The sequence below is a fragment of the Lithobates pipiens genome, unplaced genomic scaffold (genome assembly GCF_037356315.1).
Source record: "Lithobates pipiens isolate NorthernLeopardFrog02 unplaced genomic scaffold, aLitPip1_a1.2 Scaffold_8, whole genome shotgun sequence".
Taxonomy (NCBI): domain Eukaryota; kingdom Metazoa; phylum Chordata; class Amphibia; order Anura; family Ranidae; genus Lithobates; species Lithobates pipiens.
In genome coordinates, this window is record NW_027507903.1 from 58,058,270 (window position 1) to 58,085,301 (window position 27,032).

At 41.4% G+C, this 27,032-nt stretch overlaps 1 protein-coding gene across 1 annotated transcript in view; it reads right to left on the bottom strand.

The window, feature by feature from the left end:
* Positions 1-406: 406 nt before the first annotated feature.
* ADAMTSL3 (ADAMTS like 3) overlaps positions 407-27,032 on the bottom strand; it is a 712,540-nt gene continuing 685,914 nt past the window's right edge. The window contains exons 28-31 of the mRNA XM_077470182.1: positions 22,248-22,452; positions 13,246-13,355; positions 7,308-7,522; positions 407-6,970 (exon numbers count right to left, since the gene is read on the bottom strand). Coding sequence (XP_077326308.1) covers positions 6,861-6,970; positions 7,308-7,522; positions 13,246-13,355; positions 22,248-22,452 — 640 coding nt within the window. The 3' untranslated portion in view covers positions 407-6,860. The remainder of the gene's footprint in view (positions 6,971-7,307; positions 7,523-13,245; positions 13,356-22,247; positions 22,453-27,032) is intronic.

The window sequence follows — 27,032 nt, forward strand, 5'->3', positions numbered from 1 at the left end:
TTGGCATATCCTTGTTGTATTTGCAGAGGCTTCCAATGACCTCTACTAAATGTCATAATCATTTGAAGCTTCCCAGTGACAAGGAGCAGAATTCAGAAGCTCCCACTGTGCACTGATTCCAGCAAGACTGCATCATTATGGCATTGGTGCTTGTGAAAGCAGACATCAGCATTCATTGTGTCTCTTAAGAGGTTATAATTTTTATTACAGAATTTATGTTTTAAACACTCTCATAGAATATTTTGTAACCTTCTGCTTTATTTGCACATAAAACTTGATAATACCACTGAGCTACCCAACATCTTAAAATCGTCTTTAACATGTAGCAAAATATTTTTCCATATAAACGATGTAATGTCATTCGATACATTGGAAAGAATTTGAGGACGAGTAAAATAATCATCAGTGTCAGAATAACTGTAGTATATTTTATTGCCAAAATACTGAAAATCTGTTCAGGAGGCATAAAAAACATTTTTATTATTTCTTATGATAAGAATAACAAGCTTTTTAGGAATGTCAAATTATTGGTATTAATAACAAATGATAGCAACGGTGCATCCATATTTCATGCATACCTAACTGAAGAGACATTTTGTCATAGCAAAAGGAAAAAAAAAAGTGCTATTATGTTGTCATAGTTGTCATAGTTCAACATTAAATACAAAGAAGGGAAACAAAGAAAAGGGTTTGGTAATAAGAAAATATATGTCCCAAAATCTTTATTAAACACTGTACAGAACAATATATTGCACTTGAAATTAGACCATAAATATGTACAAAAAACGTATTTTACAAACTTTATTTCTTAATTTATAAATCTCTAATAACACTCAAGACCCATTATTGATTAACACGACAAATGTACTGGAATATTTGTATACAGTAGTTCTCATCTAACATTCACTGATACAAGCCATGTGACTAAAAGTTTGCATAGGAAGTGGTTTGGAAGTCAAGAGAACATTTGATCACTGAGAAAAGTCTAACTGGGAGATGACCTACCATACTGAGTACAATACACACCAGCCCAGCACACTTGTGTCTGGGGGTTTTGATGTTGATACAGGTTCAATGCTGTACCATAAAAATATGTTTTAATTAATCACCTTCTATATACAGTGCTGTGAAGAGGTCCTAAAGGATTTTACATGGGAACATCGCCATTAACCTAGTGCACTGCTTAAAAACCCTAATGGTACATTCCACCTAAAGCTGATATCTAGTAGTAATTCATGATCAACTGTTGTTCTGTAACATGTAGACATGTTACAGCTTGTCTAAGCCCCTTTTCAGGAAAATACCCCAGCATTTGTAAAGGCAGATGTAATTGTCCAAGAACAGGATGGGAGGTGTGAAAATTGTGGAACCACCCTGTACTAGTTACATAATCTCCTCCTTGGTGTCAGAAAGGCTTCTCGTATTTTGATGCTTCAATTTACATGGCCGAAGGTGTGAATTGTCATCAAAACTCATGGTTGTGGCTTACAACAGCTAGAAACCATTGAGCGGGCCTTGTACCACTGTCTCTATCTCGGGGGAAGCTAGCCTGTATGGATTCCCTAAGGCCGCGTACACACGGGCGGACTGTCTGTCCAACTTAGTCCGCTGAAACACATTTCAGCGGACAGTCCACTCGTGTGTGGGCTTCAGCTGACTTTTTCAGCGGACAGTCTGGCGGACTAAGTATTTCGGAATTTACTTAGGCAAGTTGGACGGACTAAGTATGGCGCATGCTCAGAAAGGATTTACACGGCCGAAGGTTGCATTGCAGTGTATTGGACGTCGTATTTCTAGTCCCGTCGTACGTGCTGTACACGTCATTGCGCAAGCTTTCAACGGACTGTCTGTTCATCGTGTGTGGTCAAGTCCATTCATTCAAAAGTAGGACGGACTGTCCGTCGGATTGTCTGACGGACTTAGTTGGCCAGACAGTCCGCCCGTGTGTACGCGGCTTAAGTTACACAAGGAAGGTGTCCATCCAAGACCAATTATCAGCAGCGTCAGTTGTGTTTTCACAATTTTCATACTTCCAGTTCTGTACTATAACATCTGCTCTTCCATGGTGATTGGATCAAGGTGTCGGTGCTACCTGTGTGGATATAACTGCTGGAGTATTTTCCTGACACTCATTACAACTGAAGAAATGTCTTGGATAAGCTATGAAACATCTTCAAGATTACAGAGAAAATGCAGATGAATATGACTAACTACTACTAGATATACCATGACCTGGATACATGAGAACCTTCACAAACACCTAAAGCTGATGTTTCCAATTTTAGGTAAATGTTGTCAGGATACAACACACAAGTTTCTCCTAACCATACCAGATTGCTTTTTAAATACATATGGGGGGATGGGGGAGGGAGTTAATTCAAAAAGTTTATTTTAAGTTGACATACAGACTTGGTAATACTGGGGGTGATCCTTTTACTGGCATACCTGAGAAATATAAGGACAATATAAGGACAAAGAAGGTGATATACCACACTATCGTCCACCTAAGTCAGTTTTTACATACACATAGTTAGATTTTTTTGATTTCCAACTTTTTTACTTTTAAAGGCACATCATTTAAAAAAAAAAAATGCACCCACATTTGCATCTGCTATCTACACAGCCACCTACTACCACTGCTCAAGGTACACTAGAAACCACTCTTTGTTGCACCCCATAAAATTACATCTTGTACCTGCTGGGGGTGTGCGCACCCCAGACTGTGAACCCTTGGGCTAGAGCACTGGAGGAGGTGTTAATGGACTACAGGTGTGGTAATCACAGTACTTTCATTCTATTGATAACTACAATTCCCTCTGCAACAGTGGAAGATGGAACTTGAGGTTTATTCATTCACAGACCTCTATTAATGAATGATGCAAATATACAGGCAGAGCCATAGACAGCCGTGCACAATTCAAAGCCAACAGCTGCAGCCAGGGAGAGGAACCCCTGCACACTGTTGGAGATGGGGGGTTGACTAGGCATCATGTTACATGTTATACCCTAAATTTGCATAGTGATTAAAGTTAAAGGCTAATGCTGCATACACACGACCAGACTTTCCGGCAGAAGAGGTCCGACGGTCCTCGCGACGGACTTTCGGCGGATTTCCGACTGACTTTCCAACGGAATCGTACGTGATGACATACGACCGGACTAGAATAAGGGAGTTCATAGCCAGTAGCCAATAGCTGCCCTAGCGTTGGTTTTCATCCATTGGACTAGCATATATACGAGCGGATTTCTCCATAGGAACTGGGTCCAGCAGAGTTCCGGCGGAAAAAATTGAAACATGTTCTATTTCTAAAGTCCGTCAGATTTTTGGACAGCAAAGGTCCGATGGAGCCCACACACAATCGAATTGTCCGATGGATTCGTCCTGTCGGACCTTTGCTGTCGAAAAGTCCAGTCATGTGTACATGGCATAACTCCTTCTTTTAAAACATGTTACTTGCTCTAAAAGATGGAGTTAGCCTTTAACTTTAAACCTTATGCAAATTAAAGAAGTCCTATATCCTCTGTTTTCATTGGTAGTCTTAGGCTAGGATCACACTATGCTGGTTTCCCTGTGGCCACATTTGCATGGGCACAGCAGTCAATTTATTCAGTCCAGCACGGGAAAAAGGGCTGCAGTTTCCAGGGCATAGATGTGCCATTATGAATGGGGGTGATGGCACCCCCATGCATATGCTAACATATGCGTGTTTTTGCTGTGGGTGCTGGAAAGCATGCCATTTACACTCAGTTCTGCACCCACAGAAGTTTGAACCTAGCATTAAAAGAAAACAAAGACAACTGACAGATAGCTATGCTAGCCCGTTACAAAACAGTAGGAAAAGGAATTTAGTCATTAGTTCCACACAGAGTAAAACAGTTGTTTCTAGGGAGTTTCATTTGCCCGTAGTCATTTCTCACAATTTGGAATCGCTAGGCAGGGTAATAGGGTAATAAAAAGTGAAATATTTATTTTGTTCTTATTTCTTTATGTAGTCTCTCAAGGTAAAAATGGAAACATTCTAATTGTTGCAATGGAAGATGCACCTCATGAATAGAGCTCCTTCTAAATATTTCTCTCTTATCTCTAGATACATCATTCTGTAGACACACTAGAAACCAAACTGAACATTTTCATATAGGCAACATGAGAACAGTTGCCTGTACATACATAAACGAATAAACTAAGTAATATATAGTATTGTCATAGTTCATTATTCCACTGCTTTGAGTAAGAATATTTACTTCATAAAAAGGAGCCTTTCACTTTCTGGGTGTATTTACAAAAAAATATTGCATAACTAGTTGGCCAGCAAAACTATTCGTACATTCTGTACAAACTGAATGCTGTCATTCTAACTCCTCTACAGGTTGAATGTTATTCACACATAAAAAATAGAGTGGTGCAAGAAAATACTGCATTATGTTCACTATACAAATCTAATGATCAGAAGAAATAAGTATTTATTTCCAATGATCCTCAGAGCCATCTAGTAGCCATAATGTGGTATAAAGCAGGGTTATGCAAACTTTTCAATACGAGAGCCACATAATATATTTTACACATACTAATGGGCTGAAATAAATGACTAAATAAAATTGAAATGAATAAATACATTTTAGTAGGAGTTTTTTTTAAATCAGCATGATATGATTTAGAGCAATGGAGAAATAACTTCATTAAAACAAATTAAAGAAGTTCCAGATAAACTTGCACACATCAGAACCTTACTTGATTGTCCCTATCAGAATCCCCCCTTGGATCAGAAACCCATGAAAGTCCCCCGCTTACATAAGAGTCCACCCTTGCACTCTTGTGAATGCTGGGGTGTCATCCACAGTTCTAGCAACCAACAACGGTACAAAGACACAATGGCACAGCTGGGGGGAACCTGTGCTGGAGACCAGAGGGGAAGGTAGCTGTGGAAGTTGGGAAGAAATGGAGACCATAGCTTGACCTGAAGACCTGTGTGAGGGGTCACTGATCCTACATAAAACCTTGCAGCGGGCCATAAAAGGGAACATTCAATTTTGTCCCATCTACACAGAACAAATAAACCAGCAGTTGGCTGGCCAAATAACTATGCATTTTTTTTTATAAACGCACCCTTTAATGTAGGAGATGTTTAGGAAAAGTGCAATAACCCCCAGGAATAGGTTAGAATACTTCTTTTTACTAAGCTCCCTTTAGAAAAACGCATTGGTTGTCCTACTCAGTGAACCTGTACCTTTGTACGTAACTGTGGTTCAGTCACTTGTACTGTGATAAAATATGGCACCAACTGACAGAATTAATACTGCTAATAGATTGACACTCATTTTATACCACGCGCACACACACACACTCACATAATATATGCTCACCACAACAGATACTATTGCTGCAGTGCTAGATTTAAACTTATAGTATACCTTGAATATTGTGAATTACCGTACTCTTCTATACAGGTAGTAAAGGATGTTGAGTGGGTGGTTGAGTTATGTAGCCACTTAAGGCAACAAACCCCACCAAAATAAAAGTAATACTTATACATTAAAACATTTGGCAAAGTATTTGCCAATTGAAATTTGTGAAGAATCAGTTATTGTTTAATGTGTATTTGCATTAGCCGGAACAATTAATTAATTCATTGTTCAGAACTGTATAGAATGACACAAGAAACATAGCTGTGTAGTAGCATGGCCATATATTTACTAAGCCCAAACCTACTGCAGCCACAGAGCATACAGCAAGAGTAGCTACCGCTAGTAAATACAGCATGAGTCTGTATTCTATACATATCCAACCTTCATACAGCCTTCACATCTGGTTATACAGCTGATGACTCTCTATCCTTCTACAATGATGTACTATAACAATTTACAGAAATGCTTCTCTCCATCAAATGAACCTTTGATGTTGCGTCAGTTAATTTCACTCTCCCTTTTGTAACTCTATTCAATGGAAATCCCCATACCGCATGAAAACATAAGCTGCTTAGTTTGTGTTTACCCAGCAAAGTAAACTAGCAGAAGCGAGTGTGGCTAAAAGGAAATCAATGACATGCTCAATTTAAGCTACATAACCTAACATGAACCGTACATAGGCAACTTACTATATTGTGACCCATGACACAGGCACATGCTTTTTTTTAGTACAATTTATCCAAATGTCACCTTGAGCCCATTCCGCAATAAGGTATATTGTATAAAAGCAACATGGCTACTAGACATAAAAACTGGATTATGCAAAATAGGTTTTAAGAATAGTATGAATATATAAAAGCTGCAGATGCTTATCAGTTATGACTTTATTTAATATGGAGTTGTTATGAAGTGAGATATTTCTAACACACATCTAATTCCTCGTCTAGTAATTCCATATAATACTGTGAATAGAGACGTTTTAGTCTCTTTTTGCATAAAATGGTGGGTATGAAACAATAGGCTACACTACAGTTACAATGTTGATTGACATTCTTTGTAGATATAGGAAACTTTTTTAAAGTTTGCAATTTTAACTTATTAACGTAACTTATTTTAAAGTTTGAAACTTCAGCTTGTTAACACAACTTATTTTAATGTTGTAAATTTTAACTTCTTAATGTATTTTAAAGTTTGACTATAACATAATTTATTTTAAAGTTTGTTGGCCCTTCAACATTAGTTATCTAATCCTGGCAACATCTATAAATCGGGGTTCGGCCATACACCATTTCACCTTTAGGTTAATGCTTTTCTTTTTCCAGTGGGCAGCAGGGGTGTTCCATTGAATAGACCTCTAAATTCTAAATATTAAACCTAAATGTACAAACTTTTTACAAGTTTTTGAGGATCCTTCTCATCTCTTCAGTTTACCGCAGAGCACGGTTTTTCAGGAGAAGTTACGCTCCGTTACACGATTCACAACATCTCTGTTTGTAGAGCTCTAATAAGCACAGCTTAAGCTGTTTTACAAATGTACAGTAGTGAGTTGTATCCTTGCATTCTCCTTCTGTAAAATAAAAGATCTAATTAAAACACAACGGTGGAAAAATAAGGTACAGCATACTGCAGAACATAACACCATGTTAAAGTGTAGCCATCACTTACATTGAGAACAACCATTTTAAATGAATATGTGGAGCAATTTTCATTATATCATAATAACAGTCATACAACTCGTTCTTGTGGAATTTACAGGCTGGAATATACATGTCTTTTCTGGTGATGGGTGCACTTTAATTTTGTGTCACGAGTAGTGCTCTTTTCTGGCAATTATACACATCTGTTAGGGAGATTTTGTTTTTAATACAATTGTCAATGATTGTAATAGCCAAATATTTGCATACTTCCACAGGACGTAATATTGCAGCGCTGCCAAGTCATGGGCCTCCGTTTCCACACGCAGTATTGATCAGCCAAGACTTTGCCGTTCTTCCTATGCACACAGTCTACTTTCCGAGACTGAAAACCATTTCCACATGCTGCAGTGCACGGTCTCCAGGGGCCTGTCCTCCAGTACACATCGCACATCTCCGAAGAACAGTCCCTTCTGGAAGCAGGCCTGGGGATAAAACACACCACAAAACATTTCCCTTTAGTATTCCAGCTTCCAAATCAGCAAATACAAAGAGTAAAGGCTTTGCTGCAAAATAGCATCACAAAGACAAAGGGGTAGATTTAGTATTAGAGTAGAGGCTCTTCACTTAGCAAATATAATCTAAGCAAACAAGGTGAAACTATCTTCGATTTGAATACCTAGTCATGTGCTAGCAAAAGCCCTGCCTTTTTTAATTTCCCTAGCACATAAATGGGTATTCTTAGCATCATCTTATCTGGAACTAAACTCTTTCAATCAGCATGAACTATTTTTAATCCTTATGTTGCTAGCATTAGTAAACAGATAGGAAGGTATATTATACTTTTTTTTTAGTTGCTTCCTGGTTTCCTGCCAAGGCAAAATTATGTCATATATCCTAGGAGGGGAGGAGGGAGGAAGGGCTTCCTCCCCTCGTAGGATGTATGACATTATTTTGGCCTAGGCCAGAAACTAGAAAACAACTGAGGAAATGTAAAAAAAAATAAAAGAAGCAAGCTCCACCTGCCTGCACACCTGAGCTAAGGACAGATGTTACATAGTTACATAGTAGGTGAGGTTGAAAAAAGACACAAGTCCATCAAGTCAAACCTATGTGTGTGATTATATGTCAGTATTACATTGTATATCCCTGTATGTTGCGGTCGTTCGGGTGCTTATCTAATAGTTTCTTGAAACTATCGATGCCCCCCGCTGAGATCACCGCCTGTGGAATGGAATTCCACATCCTTGCCACTCTTACAGTAAAGAACCCTCTACGTAGTTTAAGGTTAAACCTCTTTTCTTCTAATTGTAATGAGTGCCCATGATGTATTCCATAAAGTAAGTTCTACATGAATAATCTGACTTTGGCTAGAAATGCTAGAGAGGTGTTTTTCAAATTGATTTACAACAAAATTAGGCATTGAGGCATGGATGTATGGGTGCGTTTCCTGTGAATATTAAAAATTAATTAAACAGTGTTTTGAGTTTGTGGTGCTCAGATACAGTTTAGTTTCACTTTAACTCTGCATTAACTTTGTTTGTTTTTTAAATCTTTTATTTTGTCAAAGACTGTATATGCGGAACGCCGCTCGAACGGGCTGTCATCTAATCTGCACCTATTTACACTTCCAAGGGTGTACCAGGGTGGCCTTCCATTGGAGTTCCAGTCCGTTGTACTTTCTTTTTGTCTACATTATCCATAGAAGGTCTCGGTTTCATCTGCACTGTGCTAAAAGCCACCTGCCCTCTCCTTTTTTACCTCCTTATGGGCTTTGAACACTGGCAAATTGAACCCTGCATATGAGGTCATCTACTGTCTTTTGTTTTTATTAAATAATATTTCTGGGATACCATTACCCCGCCACAAGTTCTATTCCATTTAAATGTTGTATCTACACCCCTGAAGAAGGATATGCTTTATTAAGCTTCGAAACGCGTAGGGTAATTATACCCACATGGATCACACTATAAATTCAAGTGGTGTACATTGCTATTAACAATGTCTCTATAATTGTACCCAGAGATAAAACTTTTTATGTATATTGTACATGATTTCTATGTTCATTTTATATAATAAAATATTTTTGTACTTTTTCCTAATTGAGTTGTACATGCCTTTAAAATCCACCCCCGGAGGATTTCCTTTCTATGAATTATTTTGTCAAAGGGCGAGGTCCACGGACCATGACACGTCACATCATTATGTACAAAAACAATCTTATACCACGCCATAATTATGACAACAATTTGTCAACCACCAAAGGAATTGCAATGTTCAGTATGGTATATCCATGAGACCATCCCTTATCATTTTAACTTATTAACAGATAAAAAACATCTGCTACTGTGAACACACAGAATAGAATAGAAAAGTAAACAGAAAGAAGAAAATATTATAGAAACACTAAGGGAACAGAAATTAGAGTAGATAGAGAAAAAGAAAGAGAATTATAGTGTGTGTGCGCGTGTGTGTGTGTGGGGGGGGCGGTATATGAGCTGGGGGGGACAGAGTGGAGAAATGCAAAATCACGAACTATCCAGACCAAGAGTCGATCTACGGACATTGTAAGCTGCTGACGTGCTTCCAAGAAGGGTCCTATCTTCATCTGAATAGATGAACGTGTTCACGTCTTGGAGTAGCGTTCTTGTTGGTTCCAGCTGATAGAATTAGATCTTCAAATGTATTTATTTCTTCTACCTTTCTGAGCCACATCCCAACAGTTGGGGTGCCAGTGTTCTATACCATCTGGTTAAGATTTTAAAGTTGGTTTCTTGTATTTTCATACAAATGGACAATTTATATGTAAATTGAAAGATGCATTGTTTCTGTTGTGGACTAAATGTACAGTTCAAGTCTTGTTCCAATTCAGTAATGCAGCTTGGGGAGTAGGAGTCGGGGGGGGGAGTAATCAGTAGATTCTACATGATCGAAAGGGTGTGTAGTAGTGTCCTTTCCATTGAACAGATGTTAGATATTCCGTTGATCCCGATATCCATAAGATCTTGTATTGAGGGCCATTTGTCCTGTGTTAGAAAGTGTGAGGCTTGCACACAACCCATTGATAACAGGTTCCTAAAGGAGTCATCTTGATAGCCTGGGGCAAAGCGTGGGTTGCCCAGTATCGGGTAGAGTGGCAATGTCTTATGCCGCGTACACACGAGCGGACTGTATGGCGTACTTAGTCCGCCGAAACACATTTCAGCGGACAGTCCTCTCGTGTGTGGGCTTCAGCTGACTTTTTCAGCGTGCAGTCCGGCGTACTAAGAATTTCGTTTTTTTCGAAATTCTGTCCGTCGTACTCGCATTTCGGCGGACAATCCGGCCGTGTGTATGCCAGTCCGCCGTACTTTTGAAATGAGCGGACTTTTCCCGCCCGGAGTAAAGTCCGCTCATTTCGAGCGGGTATCCAGGTAGGCGGGGCCCGCGAAGGAGACGTCGCTGGCCCCGCCGCCTGGTATGAACTTAAAGGGGAACCCCAACGCCGAAAAAAATCGGCGTGGGGGTCCCCCCCAAGTCAACAACAGACCCTTGTCCGAGCACGCTACCCGGCCGGCCAGGAAAGGGGGGCGCGCGGCCCCCCCACCCCAAAGCACCTTGTCCCCATGTTGATGAGGACAAGGGCCTCTTCCCGACAACCCTGGCTGTTGGTTGTCGGGGTCTGCGGGCGGGGGGCTTATCGGTATCCGGGAGCCCCCTTTAATAAGGGGGCCCCCGGATACCGGCCCCCCACCCTATGTGAATGAGTATGGGGTACAATGTACCCCTACCCATTCACCTATAAAATAAAAGTACAAAAAAAACCACAACACACGAGATAAAATACTTTATTGCACAGCTCCGGGGGTCTTCCGTCTTGGGGGGTCTTCTCGCCGGACTCCTCCGCTATCTTCTTGTAGCTCTTTTGCTAGCGGAGGAGTCCGGCTTTCTTCCTCGCCGCCGGCCTCTTCTCCCGACTTCGGGGGTCTTGTCCCCCTCTTCGGTTCTTCTGCCGGGCCACCGCCCCTTCTTATAGCTCTTTTACAGGCGGTGGCCCGGTCTTCTGTCGCCGCCGCCGCCGCCGCCTTCCGTTCTTCTTCTTCTTCTTCTTCTCCTTCTTCTCCAGGAGATGTTGACTCGACGCTCTCTCCGGCCACAATGCCAGGGCCGCGCTGCGCGCCCACTTATATAGGGACAAGGGGCGGTGTCACATGGCTTTATGTCACATGGGTTGGTCACATGGGTTGATGTCACATGGGGACTACGACATCGTAAGGGGGCGGGGTCACCATGTGACACCAACCCATGTGACATAAAGCCATGTGACACCGCCCCTTGTCCCTATATAAGTGGCCGTGCAGCGCGGCCCTGGCATTGTGGCCGGAGAGAGCGTCAAGTCAACATCTCCTGGAGAAGAAGAAGAAGAACGGAAGGCGGCGGCGGCGACGGCGACAGAAGACCGGGCCACCGCCTGTAAAAGAGCTATAAGAAGGCGCGGTGGCCCGGCAGAAGAACCGAAGAGGGGGACAAGACCCCCGAAGTTGGGAGAAGAGGCCGGCGGCGAGGAAGAAAGCCGGACTCCTCCGCTAGCAAAAGAGCTACAAGAAGATAGCGGAGGAGTCCGGCGAGAAGACCCCCGAAGACGGAAGACCCCCGGAGCTGTGCAATAAAGTATTTTATCTCGTGTGTTGTGTTTTTTTTTTGTACTTTTATTTTACAGGTGAATGGGTAGGGGTACATTGTACCCCATACTCATTCACATAGGGTGGGGGGCCGGTATCTGGGGCCCCCTTATTAAAGGGGGCTCCCGGATTCCGATAAGCCCCCCGCCCGCAGACCCCGACAACCAACGGCCAGGGTTGTCGGGAAGAGGCCCTTGTCCTCATCAACATGGGGACAAGGTGCTTTGGGGTGGGGGGGCCGCGCAGCCCCCCCCTTCCCCAAGGCACCCCCCATGTTGAGGGCACGCGGCCTGGTACGGCTCAGGAGGGGGGGGGCGCTCGCTCGCCCCCCTTTCCTGGCCGGCCGGGTAGCGTGCTCGGACAAGGGTCTGTTGTGGACTTGGGGGGGACCCCCACGCCGATTTTTTTTCGGCGTTGGGGTTCCCCTTTAAGTTCATACCAGGCGGCGAGTACGACGGACAGAATTTCGAAAAAAACGAAATTCTTAGTACGCCGGACTGCACGCTGAAAAAGTCCGCTGAAGCCCACACACCAGCGGATTGTCCGCTGAAATGTGTTTCAACGGACTAAGTATGCCATACAGTCCGCCCGTGTGTACGCGGCATTAGGGGTTGATTTACTAAAGGCAACTCAAATGTGCACTTTGCAAAGTGCAGTTGAACTCTGCAAGTGCAATTCCCCCCGAGCTTAGTAAATGAGGTAAAGCTTTACTTTGCAAAGAATATTCAAATTACATGCAAGACAAATAAAAAAAACCTGCATTTTTGCATGATTGGATGATGAAAGTCAGCAGAGCTTCTGTTCATTTACTAAGCTCTGGAACAACTGCTTTTAGTAAATCAACCCCTTCCATTTCCAATTAAGGGGTTTCAGGTGGTAGAAATATTTACAAATATCTGAAACAAAAGAGAATATAGCTATATATCTATGTGGATACTGTCAGGCCCAACGGTAGCTGGCAGTAGAGTTAAAGTGACACTAAACCCTCCTACCCTTTACAGCCAAGCAAGCTGTCATCTTAGCCTGCTTGATCTGTCCAAACTACTGCTAAAGCTACTCAGTAGCCTAACTCTACTGACATGCACTCCAAAAAAGAAACAGCAACTTCCACCATCTAAAACTTCTGCATTCTTGTCTTTGAAAGGGACAAGTATGCTTTCACTATATAGATACAAAGTTTTGTTGTAGTCTGTAATGTCAAGCATAAGCAACATTAGAATTCTTAGATTTAATAATATTCAATTTTTTCCCCTAGATACATATAGATTACACATTCTAGATGTTTGTAAGCCTTCCATTTTAACGTCAAGGATTGTGACTGCACAGCATTTAACTAAGACATTAAATGTTACAAATCTCTTTGAGTGGTGAAAGCCATAAAGGCCTTCAGATGATCTTACCAGAACATCATAACAGCTAAATGACAGAAAAAAACAATCTGCCGTTTTTTGGACATGTACAATTTTTCCACCATAAAATTGGCATGCCCGTGAGTATTACATCTGTAATATGTTACTGGCTTCTTAACTTTAGATGGATTCAAATACCTCTTCCTTCTATCACAGTAAGTGTCTGGCACCACGGTTCCATTCCGGTTCTGACACACAATGTGCCGATGCTGTAAGCCCATTCCTTGTCCGGTGCAGCGATTAAAACACTGAAAGAAAAAGACAATGTTCAGAATGAATACAAGGTCATTCATATTCTTTCTGACTAGCTTAAACCGGATCATGCACATATCTTACATCTGGATGGATATTTAAAAGGTAATGTAAGTCAATCAGTTTATTTCTGTGTCTTGAGCAACACTTAAAAACCTCAGAGTCTTCCCATCTGTACTTTCCAAATACGATAATATTACCTTCAAAACCACAATACTGGAAGTACAATAACTATATTATTATACAGTCCATAGAAATATATTCCAACTTGACATGCTCTTCTGTTTAAGCAAATCCTTTAAGTTCAAATATCTGTTGTTGTCACTGTCTGACTCTCCAGCACAGGTAAAGATTTATAACTTTTTACCATTACTTTTATTATTCATTTATATAGTATCCATGTTCTCTGCCACACTGTTCAAACTGTAGACATAAAGTATATGGTCTATAGCAGGGGTCTCCAAACTTCCTAAACAAAGGGCCAGATTATTGTCCTTCAGACATTAGGGGGTCAAGCTATGGCCAGTGGAAGTAAAATAAATGCCACAGAGTCAGTGGGAATAAACAATGACTCGGGCTTGGGGGTCAGTGGGAGGAATAGTGCTGCATTGTTGTTGTCAGTGGGAGGAATATTGCCCCATTATTGGTTTCAGTGGGTGTAATAGTGCCCCGTTGTTGGTGTCAGTCCAAGGAATAGTGTTTTGTATTAATGGGAGAAAGTGCCCCAAGGGCCAGATAAAGGCAAGCAAAGGGCCACAGTTTGGAGACCATTGGCCTATAGCAATAAAATTATAAATGCTGTATACAACACTTTTTTAAAAAAAATACTTGTATTTCATAGTTTCATAGTTAGTTAGGTTGAATAAAGACACCAGTCCATCCAGTTCAACCTGAGTGAGTGTCTACAATTGTCCCTATCCCTGTACATTGCACACTCATGTCGGTCCCTGCCCTCAAGGAGCCCACAATCCAAGGTCCCCATTCATATACTAGGGCCAATTTTGGACAGAAGCCAATTAACCTACCTGCATTGTTATATTCCCGGTATATTAATGAGGTATTTGCCAAAAATATCCATTCTCTTTAACTCTTAGGTAACTTGAGAAAATAATAGAAGGGTTAAACAGGGACAGGTGACGCAGAGACAAAAAAATTTACAATTAAATTTGATTTATTTTCCCGTCTTTTTTGAGTTGTGCCATGATTTGCCTAGGTGCACATCTAGGTGGGTATGGGACTGTGTGTTCCCACACCCGCAGCAAAAATCCACTGCTGTTTAGAAGATGGGTGGGGGTGCCATTATTTCTTAATGGCACCTTCACGTATTGAAAAACAACACACCTTTTTGGATGTGCAGAAACACATAGGACCATGTAACCGCAATTTTAGAAAAAGTGCAGGGGCCTTTTTCATGTGTTTCCCATAGGTACAGCTGCTTATTTAAATGAATGGGCAGCAAAACCTGTGCAAATGTGGCCACACAAAAACAGCATAGATGTGGACTGGGCCTACAGTGTATCAGTTTTCCCCAATGTAAGTATACAAATTGATAGTTGCTTTTTATTTTCCATATTCTGTTTTGGTTTGCCTTTTCTGGTGGTAGGTCATTAAACTTCATGCAATTTGTTTACCGTATATACTCGAGTATAAGCCGAGATTTTCAGCCCTTTTTTTTAGGCTGAAAGTGCCCCCCTCGGCTTATACTCGAGTCACCGCCGTCTGCCTACCTGATCAGGCATGTCATGTAGACAGACGGTGGCCAGCGTGTCATAAAAACATACAGCGGCCATTCCAGTATTTAAAAGCCACGCCTCCTCCTCGGCAGAACACTCAATTTCCCAGCAGTCAGTTTTCAGCCTATCACGGACAGCCTATCACGGACATCCCCTCATCCTCATACCTCAGACGAGGATGAGCGGATGTCCGTGATAGGCTGAAAACTGACTGCTGGGAAATTGAGTGTTCTGCCTATCACAGACGAAGAGGAGGTGCGGCTTTTGAATACTGGAATGGCCGCCGTATGTTTTTATGACACGTTGATCGTTGGCTGCAGATGGGCACACGGAGGCATGCACAGGACACAAAGGATGAAGATTAGCACAGGTAGGCTGCAATGGACACAGGGAGGTATACACAGGACACAGTGAGGTAGGCAGATCTGCACAGGACGCAGGGAGGTATACACAGGACACAGTGAGGTAGGCAGATCTGCACAGGACACAGGGAGGTATACACAGGACACAGTGAGGTAGGCAGATCTGCACAGGACACAGGGAGGCATGCAATAGACACAGTGAGACATGCAGCTGCAGATGGGCATTGTTGACCCTCTTTGCCACTTACAGTAGCTGCTGCATTTCCCACCCCCGGCTTATACTCGAGTCAATACGTTTTCCCAGTTTTTTGTGGTAAATTAGGGGCCTCGGCTCATATTCGGATCGACCTATACTCGAGTATATACGGTATTTTACTTTTAGCAATTATATTACTATGAATGCTGGCTATTTTATGTCATACGGTACAAATTTAGGAAAAAGGGACACCCCTAAGGGGCAGCAACAGGACTTTATTAGATGTGAGGTTGTCACTCAGGTAGACACATACTCATTTAAAATATAAAGATCATCTTTATTTCTACAAAAAGGTTAAAAAAAAACCATAAATGAGTCACCAAAACATCCCATTTAAAAGCATACAAGTATTATACAGGCATAATACTAAATCAGCGGTTTAATGTGAATCCATATTTGGAGTTACAGATAGTACACTAGTTCACATTCATGTTCATTACTTAGGTTCCTGTGTAATGAACACAAACGTGGATTGGACATGGATTCACATTGAACCTCTGATTCAGCAATATGCCTGTATAATACTTGTATGCTTTTAAATGGGAGGTTTTAGTGACGCATTTATGTTTTTAACCTTATTATACAAATAAGGATGATCAATATATTTTAAATATGTATGTATCTACCTGAGTGACTACCTCATATCCAATAAAGTCCTGCTGCCCCCCCATAGGGTGTCCCTTTTTCCTAAATTTGTACCATTTCCTATAGAATGTGGATGTGATAAGTTATCCCTAGAACTGGTAACCTTATGTAAAAAACATTTACTGTATTTATTGGCGTATAACACTCACTTTTTCACCACGAAAATCGGGTGCAAATAGCGTGTGCGTGTTATACGCCAATACTTCAATTTTAGCTGCCTTATTTAACATTTTATTTTTTCCTGAAACTTCCCTCTTAAAATGAATGTGCGTGCGTGTTATACACCTGTGCATGTTATACGCCGATAAATACGGTATATTATACAGTGTTTTTTTTTGCGTACACATACTATGGACCTAAACTCTAAAACACTGCACTAGTATTAATGTATATAGGAACAATGATGGAAGGATGTATCCTTGTACTCCAGAGTGGCCTGACCAACCTGCTAAAATGTCATATGTTGAGGATAGGAACAATCTAAGCTACACTACATATCCAATAATAGACATGTGCAGAGTAAAATATTTCGTTTCGGAATTTCGTTTTCGTCTGAAAACTTAATTTATTTAGTTACTCCCGAAATTCGTTTTTATTTATTTCATTTTTCGTTCAAAAATTGCATTCGTCCGAAAATCCACATGAATCACGGTCGAATCTGTCTTTGAAGGCTTATGGTGTCTGTCGAATGTATAAAGAAGATTCGACGGAGCTAGTATATAGCATACTTTAGAACCCTATTAAAGTCTATGGGACTCCAACGTTCAAAATCTAAAGTGCTCATTTTAAAGGCTAATTTGCAAGTTACTGTCCTAAAAAGTGTTTGGGGACCCGGGTCCTGCCCCAGGGGACATGGATCAATGCAAAAAAAAGTTTTAAAAACGGCCGTTTTTTCGGGAGCAGTGATTTTAATAATGATTAAAGTGAAACAATAAAAGTGTAATATTCCTTTAAATTTCGTAGGGGGGGGTTGTCTATAGTATGCCTGTGAAGGGGCGCATGTTTCTGGTGCTTAGAATTGTCCCTGCACAAAGTGTCATTTATGCAGGAAAAAAAGTCCTTTAAAATCACTCGCAGCTATAATGAATTGTCGGCTCCCGTAATACAGAGAACACTCATTGAAAGTCATTGATAAAAAAATAAATAAATAAATAAAAAAAAAAGCGTGGGGGTCCCCCAAATTCAATTACCAGGCCCTTCAGGTCTGGTATGGATATTAAGGGGAACCCTGCCTCAAATTTAAGAAAAAATTTGACGTGGGGTTCCCCCTAAATATCCATAACCAGACCCTTCAGGTCTGGTATGGATATTAAGGGGAACCCCGCGTCAAATTAAAAAAAAAAATTGACGTGGGGTTCCCCCTAAAAATCCATACCAGACCCTTTATCCGAGCACGCAACCTGGCAGGCCGCAGGAAAAGAGGGGGGGACGAGAGAGCGGCCCCCCCTCCCTCCTGAACCGTACCAGGCCACATGCCCTCAACATTGGGAGGATGCTTTGGGGGTCTGTGACCCCTCAAAGCACCTTGTCCCCATGTTGATGAGGACAAGGGCCTCATCCCCACAACCCTGGCCGGTGGTTGTGGAGGTCTGCGGGCGGGGGGCTTATCAGAATCTGGAAGCCCCCTTTAACAAGGGGACCCCCAGATCCCGGCCCCCCCCCTGTTTGAAATGGTAAGGGGATACAAAAGTACCCCTACCATTTCACAAAGAAAGTGTAAAAAATGTTTAAATAAAACAAACACACTTTTGAAAAATTCCTTTATTAAAAATAAAAAAATAAAAAAAAGATTCCAGCGGCGGTAATCCACTCTTGCTATCCATCGACGGACGGTCATATCTCCAGCGATGTCTCATGTCATCCAGCGCAGCGCAGCATCCTTCTTCTGTCTCCGTGGAGGAGACACTACAGACATTCCGGCGGCTGACGTTTGTTATATACGGAGGGCGGGGCCACCCGTCACCTGACCCCGCCCCCCTCTGACGCAAGGGGAAACCCGGGGTTCCCCGTGACGTATGGGTGACCCCGCCCCCCTCTGATGTAACGGAAACCTGCCTGTGTTACATCAGAGGGGTGCGGGTCACCCCTACGTCACAGGGAACCCCGGGTTTCCCCTTGCGTCAGAGGGGGGCGGGGTCAGGTGACGGGTGGCCCCGCCCTCCGTATATAACAAACGTCAGCCGCCGGAATGCCTGTAGTGTCTCCTCCACGGAGACAGAAGAAGGATGCTGCGCTGCGCTGGATGATATTAGACATCGCTGGAGATATGACCGTCCGTCGATGGATAGCAAGAGTGGATTACCGCCGCTGGAATCTTTTTTTTATTTTTTTATTTTTAATAAAGGAATTTTTCAAAAGTGTGTTTGTTTTATTTAAACATTTTTTACACTTTCTTTGTGAAATGGTAGGGGTACTTTTGTAACCCCTTACCATTTCAAACAGGGGGGGGGCCGGGATCTGGGGGTCCCCTTATTAAAGGGGGCTTCCAGATTCTGATAAGCCCCCCGCCCGCAGACCTCCACAACCACCGGCCAGGGTTGTGGGGATGAGGCCCTTGTCCTCATCAACATGGGGACAAGGTGCTTTGAGGGGTCACAGACCCCCAAAGCATCCTCCCAATGTTGAGGGCATGTGGCCTGGTACGGTTCAGGAGGGAGGGGGGGCCGCTCTCTCGTCCCCCCCTCTTTTCCTGCGGCCTGCCAGGTTGCGTGCTCGGATAAAGGGTCTGGTATGGATTTTTAGGGGGAACCCCACGTCAATTTTTTTTTTAATTTGACGCGGGGTTCCCCTTAATATCCATACCAGACCTGAAGGGTCTGGTTATGGATATTTAGGGGGAACCCCACGTCAAATTTTTTCTTAAATTTGAGGCAGGGTTCCCCTTAATATCCATACCAGACCTGAAGGGCCTGGTAATTGAATTTGGGGGACCCCCACGCTTTTTTTTTTTTTATTTATTTATTTATTTTTTTATCAATGACTTTCAATGAGTGTTCTCTGTATTACGGAGCCGACAATTCATAATAGCTGCGAGTGATTTTAAAGGACTTTTTTTCCTGCATAAATGACACTTTGTGCAGGGACAATTCTAAGCACGGGAAACATGCGCCCCTTCACAGGCATACTATAGACACCCCCCCCCTACGAAATTTAAAGGAATATTACACTTTTATTGTTTCACTTTAATCATTATTAAAATCACTGCTCCCGAAAAAACGGCCGTTTTTAAAACTTTTTTTTGCATTGATACATGTCCCCTGGGGCAGGACCCGGGTCCCCAAACACTTTTTAGGACAGTATCTTGCAGAATCTTTTCTCTCTGTCAAATATTTTTTCTCTGTCGAATATTTTCTCTATATAATCTTGGACTAATAGAGGTAAGGTTAAGCACATTCGAACACAGGTTCTATAGACACAGATTGTTGTCAGAGTCATGTCGAATCTCCTATTCTATATCGAACTGTTGTAACAATGAAAACGAAAATAAAGCATTTATTTATGTCGGATCTTTCGTTTTTCGGATTTTGTGCTTTCGTTATCGTTTGTCAAAACGAAAACGAAAATAGCTGAAATTCGGACGAAAATGCATTCGGACGAAAACGAATGCACATGTCTATCCAATAATAGAATCTTGTGATGCTCATCCTTGGCAAGCAGCACACTTATTATAGACAGTGCCACCATCTTTCAATTTCTGGCAAACTACTTTTATGAAAGCCTCTGGAGGAATGGGCATGGATTTTGCACTGTGCACCACATGATCTACCCAGAAGCAGGTTTAAGAAGTAATCTCTGTTGCCTTTGTAATTTTTCTAACATGGTGGAAGGAGGGGGGTTGAATTAAACTCTAAAACAAATAATTGGAAATGCACGACAATATATTGGTCAACGTTTAGTTAAAATTTAAATGTAGCTGGCTAAAGATTCCACTAAGGTGTTTCCTGTAGAACTTGAAAGAAGACGTATATGTTTCTGCAGAGTTCCATAATTGTTTTGATTTTTTACACACGTCTGTGGCAAGTCTGCTCTAAGCTCTGGTCTGTGTTTTTTAATTATACACAACCATCTACCAACAAAAGATGCATAATAGGAGCCAAGCGGTCTTACTCATGCACTGCCTTTGCCAAGGTGGTTTAACACTGTTACACATTGATGTTTGGATTGGTTCAGGTCCCTAATGAAATACACTATAATGAAAAACTTCTAAAGTAAATTTCCATACACAAAAACATCATGAATTGAATATTGTCTACATCCTTTCAAGTACTGGTACATGCTATTGGATAAATACCCCTTTCTACAAGGTGTGAATAGGCTGTATATTATTGGATGTTTGTGTTAGATCAATGTACACAATTTTGATGGATTTAATATACAGTCATTGTACACAGGAAAAAAAAAAGCTGGGATTTAGTGAGCTGCAAGACAAGGTGCAAAAGATCTACTACAAATACAGCAGGACATGTAGTGATCAAGAGTCCAGATCTAAGTTGGTATTGAACACAGATGATTCAGATTAAGCCATCCCTCAAGCCTGTAATTGAATGTGTCTGTGTTTATTTTTAAAAGTTTGCTGCTCTCTATTGTTGTAGCTGTATATCAAATGAAGGTCCTCAGATACTCCTTCAAGTGTCTATCCTATTAGGTAGTGTTAACAACATCCAACTGTTGATTGGAGGACAAGGCACATATAATCCTTTTTACTGTTCATGTAGAAATAATAATGAAATTACAAGACAGAGCACTTTATACATAGAATAAGTGCTATAAAAATAGCACAAACATTATTTTAAAGGATAACTTCACCTTTAGTGAAGTTGTCCTTTAAAGTGGAACTAAACCCATTGATTTAAGGGTCGGTTCACACTAGGACGAATTGTTGTCAGGCGACTTAGCCACCTGACAAGTCACGTCCCATTCTGTACAATGGAACCATTCTAATCGGAGTGACACAAGTCGCTCTGACTTAGAAAATGGTTCCTGTACGACTTTGGGGGTGACTTGAGGCGACTTGCATTGACTTCTATAGAGAAGTTGTTTTGCAAGTCACCGCAGCGTCCGTGTCCAGGTCGCTTGAGGCAGTCACGCTGCAAGTCGTGCTGCCTCAGTGATAACCGACACTAACAGTTTCAAAAAACAGTTAAATTCCTGGCACATACCAGGGCTGGACACATTGGTTGTGCTCTCAACCAAACTGTCAAATCATTAAATAGCTGGTGTCATAACTGATCACATGTGCAGCACCATGGCAGTTGAAGATCAAACAAAGGCCAAATAGCAGAAACAATGGGAAGGTTTACTTCCACTATAATAAATCCCCACCCCCTGAAGACAACTTTTTATAACACGTACCTTCCTCTTTGATCCTAAGAAATGGTTCTGGCCAAGTCCTCTTCGAACTGCATGCATGCCGAATCCCCATTTATTTCTATGGGTAAGTTGTACTCCAAAGGATCACTGGTGCCCACCATGAGCATGGTTTATCCATAGAAATGAATTGGGCTGCAGCACTTAAACTAGGTATCAAGAGGACCTGTCAAGGACAATGTCAGAGAAGCAAAAGCTGGAGCATGGGCTGAAGGTAAGTATGATACCAGGTGGACCTTACTCAGCAGAGAGGGGTATTTATTAAACAACAACTTCACTAAAGGTGAAGTTGTCCTTTAAGAAAAACATAAAAAAAAAAAAAAAAACTCAATGTATTCAGAAATCCCATTGAACCTCAAGTATTAAACTCTAATGGAAAGATAAGTGTGTGTTGTTGACCACAGCAGCAAATCAAATTCCACCTGAATTTCTCTTGCACGAGTGTAAACATAGAAAAACCCTATCTCGTGAATTTTTGTTGACATACTGTATATGCTAACACAAGTCTATCTCATTGACTTTTACCTGTCCCCAAGGTTGAGGAACCCAGTCCACACAGGCATCAGTCACACAAGGCTTCCTTGCCGCTGGTCGATTGGTGAGTCCACAGTAATTTAAAGCCAGCACCTTTACACTACCATCTGCCATTAGTTGTTGGCACGCCACTTGTCTGAGCTGGAATCCTGTGCCAAAGGAGGCAGAACATTCAGACCATGAACTTGTGGCCCATCTACAAAAATAATAAATGATATCCTGTGAAAGGGCAACTCCAGCCAAATACACAGCTAAAATACACATACAGCAAATGTTTTATCAGGCAAAAGCTTTGTAAAGTACAAATGCCTGGGATCTATTATCTCCTACAATTTTTTAGCCAGATGAAAACACTGGGCATGCCCAAAAAACTTCATCAAGGTATGCAATGGGGGAGATTTACTTAAACGAATGAACACAGAACCTGGTACAGCTGTGCATACTAACCAATCATCTTCTAGGTTTTATTGGCAATGCTTAATTGAACAAGCTGAAGTTATAAGCTGATTGGTTACTATGTACAGCTGTACCTGATACAGTGTGCATCAGTTTTAGTAAATCTCCCCCATTATATGTGTAGTACAATATGTCCTGCCCCATCACTGCCCTTACTGGCATCCCCTAGCGGTCAAAATGACAGAGTGAGTTGTGTAAATAGAGTAGATGTGATACAGTGTTTATAAACAAGAAAGAAAGATACAAAGTAACATTGTTATTTATGCATCCACTCTGTTTCATTCATCTGCAGATCAACGGGATATGTTTCACTGTAGTAGGCACTATGCCACCATGCCGAGCAGCTGCCCTGCTGTATTGTGAACACAGGAGGTCGGCCACTCAGCATGGTTACTATTCAGAGATTGCTATGCATTTTCTCAATGAATTCAAACTGTTCTCTGACTTAATAAGGTGGAGCAGTGACATTAGGCTTCTAGTGTTGCATTAAAAAAATGACAAAGTTGAAAAAAAGCATTTATTTTGTTTCCAAGTAACCTTTCAGTACTGTGCAAAAATCATAATTTTAGAGTAATTAAAAACAGGACAAATTGCAGAATAAAAATTATACTTTTTATCTACAATAACAATACATTTTTTTAAACTAACACTTATCAATATAGAAAATTTTGATTTTTTGTCAGTTTTGGTATTTTTTGTCTACCGATTTGCATTAAACAATAAAATCATTGATGCAAGGCAACATAATAAAAAAAAGCCTTGTTTGTCCCAACAAAAAGATATATGCTTTACTTTTTATCTAAAGTAATGACAAAAATATTGGCAAATAAACTGGCTCATAGAATAAATGAATATGGTCCAGAAGAGGTGTACGGGTATGAGAGGTTAAAATGCATGCAACTTCATTGTGACTCCATCATAAATAGCAAAAAATGTACAGTGCCCCACTTTCAGATTGCTACGAGAAATTTGGATGGAAATTATGTGGTATGAAGAATATAATTCATATACCCCAATATTGATTTATACCCATTTTGAAGAACTTCATAAGCTGCAGGGTTTTATCTCTAATATGATGATGGAATCCAATATATCTACTAATTATATGCATACAATTTTATTAAATCCTTTCAAACACTACAGGTGGAGTTTTCTCTCCCAAAACAAAAGTTCTTTCAATGTGTACACTAAAACATGGCCTTCATACATTCAATATGGCCCAAAAATTGACCAAATCCCCAACCTCTCTAATTAGTTTTCTAGCTAACTATAGCAAAAATGGGTCCTTACTTCATATCTAGCTTCTTCCATTTGCCAAGATGAATCTGACAAAACTCCCTGCCATGCAAGATAGAGCAATAGAAGGTACTTTTATAGAGATACAAATAAATACTTGAATAGAATATATATACTTAAACTAGAGTTTAGTCATTTTAAGTACAAACACTGCAAGAGTCATTTAAATTTTCTGCTGGCATACACACACACACACACACACACATATATATATATATATATATATATATATATATATATATATATATATATACATATATATATACCCTGTTTCCCCAAAAATAAGACCTAGCGTGATTGTCGGTGATGGCTGCAATATAAGCCCTACCCCCCAAATAAGCCCTACCCTGTTTCCCCAAAAATAAGCTCTACCCTGAAAATAAGACATACAAGGACTTTAACTAGGGCTTATTTGGAGGGTAGGGCTTATATTGCAGCCAACACTGACAATCACGCTAGGTCTTATTTTTAGGGAAACAGGGTATATATACAATGTTCTGAAGAAGCATTTAAAGTACTTTAAATCAAGCCATTACTCACCTTTATAGCTATAGGCATTGTGAAGAAATTTATCTTTAGCATTTATAGCTACATGTATAACTTTCTTGGTAGTCTGACAACCGTATGATTGAAATCCCACTTTGTGACCCACTCACACCACATCTGTAGGGCATATACAGTATCTCACAAAAGTGAGTACACCCCTCACATTTTTGTAAATATTTTATTATATCTTTTCATGTGACAACACTGAAGAAATTACATTTTGCTACAATGTAAAATAGTGAGTGTACAGCTTGTATAACAGTGTAAATTTGTCTGTCTCCTCAAAATAACTCAACACACAGCCATTAATTTCTAAACCGCTGGCAACAAAAGAGAGTACATCCTTAAGTGAAAATGTCTAAATTGGGCCCAAAGTGTCAATATTTTGTGTGGCCGCTATTATTTTTCGTCACTGCCTTAACCCTCTTGGGCATGGAGTTCATCAGATCTTCACAGGTTGTCACTGGAGTCCTCTTTCACTCCTCCATGACGACATCACAGAGCTGGTGGATGTTAGGGACTTTGCACTCCTCCACCTTCCGTTTGAGGAGGCCCCACAGATGCCTAATAGGGTTGAGGTCTGGAGACATGCTTGGCCAGTCCATCCCCTTTACCCACAGCTTCTTTAGCAAGGCAGTGGTCGTCTTGGAGGTGTGTTTGGGGTCATTATCATGTTGGAATACTGCCCTGTGTCCCAGTCTCTGAAGGGAGGGGAGCATGCTCGGCTTCAGTTTGTCACAGTACATGTTGGCATTCATGGTTCCCTCAATGAACTGTAGCTCCCCAGTGCCAGCAGCACTCATGCAGCCCCAGACCAAGACACTCCCACCACCATGCTTGACTGTAGGCAAGACACACTTGTCTTTGTACTCCTAACCTGGTTGCTGCCACACGCACTTGACACCATCTGAACCAAAAATGTTTATCTCAGTCTCATCAGACCACAGGACATGGTTCCAGTAATTCATGTCCTTGGTCTGCTTGTGTTCAGCAAACTGTTTGTGGGCTTTCTTGTGCATCATCTTTAGAAGAGGCTTCGTTCTGGGACTGCCATGTGGACCAATTTGATGCAGCGTGTGGTGTATGGTCTGAGCACTGACAGGCTGACCCCACACCCCTTTAACCTCTGCAGCAATGCTGGCAGCACTAATACCTCTATTTCCCAAAGACAACTTCTGGATATGACGCTGAGCACATGCAATCAACTTCTTTGATTGACCATGGCGAGGCCTGTTCTGAGTAGAATCTGGCCTGTTAAACCGCTGTATGGTCTTGCCACCGCGCTGCAGCTTAGTTTCAGGGTCTTGGCAATTTTCTTGTAGCCTAGGCCATCTTTATGTAGAGAAAAAAATATTTTTTTCAGATCCTCAGAGAGTTCTTTGCCATGAGGTGCCATGTTGAACTTCCAGTGACCAGTATGAGAGAGTGAGAGCAATAACACCAAATTTAACACCCCTGCTCCCAATTCACACCTGAAACCTTGTAACACTAATGAGTCACATGACACCAGGAAGGGAAAATGGCTAATTGGGCCCAATTTGGACATTTTCACTTAGGGGTATACTCACTTTTGTTGCCAGTGGTTTAGACAGTGATGGCTGTGTTTTGAGTTATTTTGAAGAGACAGCAAATTTACACTGTTATACAATCTGTACACTCACTACTTTACATTGTAGCAAAGTGTCATTTCTTCAGTTTTGTCACATGAAAAGATATAATAAAATATTTACAAAAATGTGAGGGGTGTACTCACTTTTGTGAGATACTGTAGTTTTATATCATGACTGGGGGTCTTCTTAGTCTGCCTGAAAAAGGGTGCATTTGTACAATGTATAGAACATGCCGAAGCAATAATGACATTTCTAAAGGAAAACAATGTAATTTAAACTTGCTCACGGCTGTAATGTATTTCCGACTCTTGGCAATATAGATGAAAAAAAAAATAGAAAAGAAAATGGCTTAGGGTCCCCCCCAGTCCATACCAGACCCTTGGGTCTGGTATGGATTTTAAGTAGAACCCTGTGCCAAAACTAAAAATAAAATTGGGGTCCCCCCCCAAAATCCATACCAGACCCTTATCCAAGCAAGCAGCCTGGCAGGCCAGGAATGGGGGACGACGACTGGGGGCCGGCTACCAGATTTCGATAAGTCCCCCCACCCACAGACCCTGACAACCACCGGGCAGGGCTGTTGGTAAGAGGCCCTTTTCCCCATCAACATGGGGACAAGGTGCTTTGGGGGGCACCCCAAAGCACCCTCCTCATGTTGAGGGCAAGCGGTCTGGTATGATTCGGGGGGGAGCACTCACTCGTCCCTGCCTTTCCTGGTCTGCCAGGCTGCTTGCCCGGATAAGGGCTGGTATGGATTTTTGAGGGACCCTGCACCAATTTTTTTAAATTTTGGTGTGGAGTTGCACTTAAAATCTATACCAGACCCAAAGGACCTGTTTTTTTCTTAATTCTGTCATAGGGTTCCCCT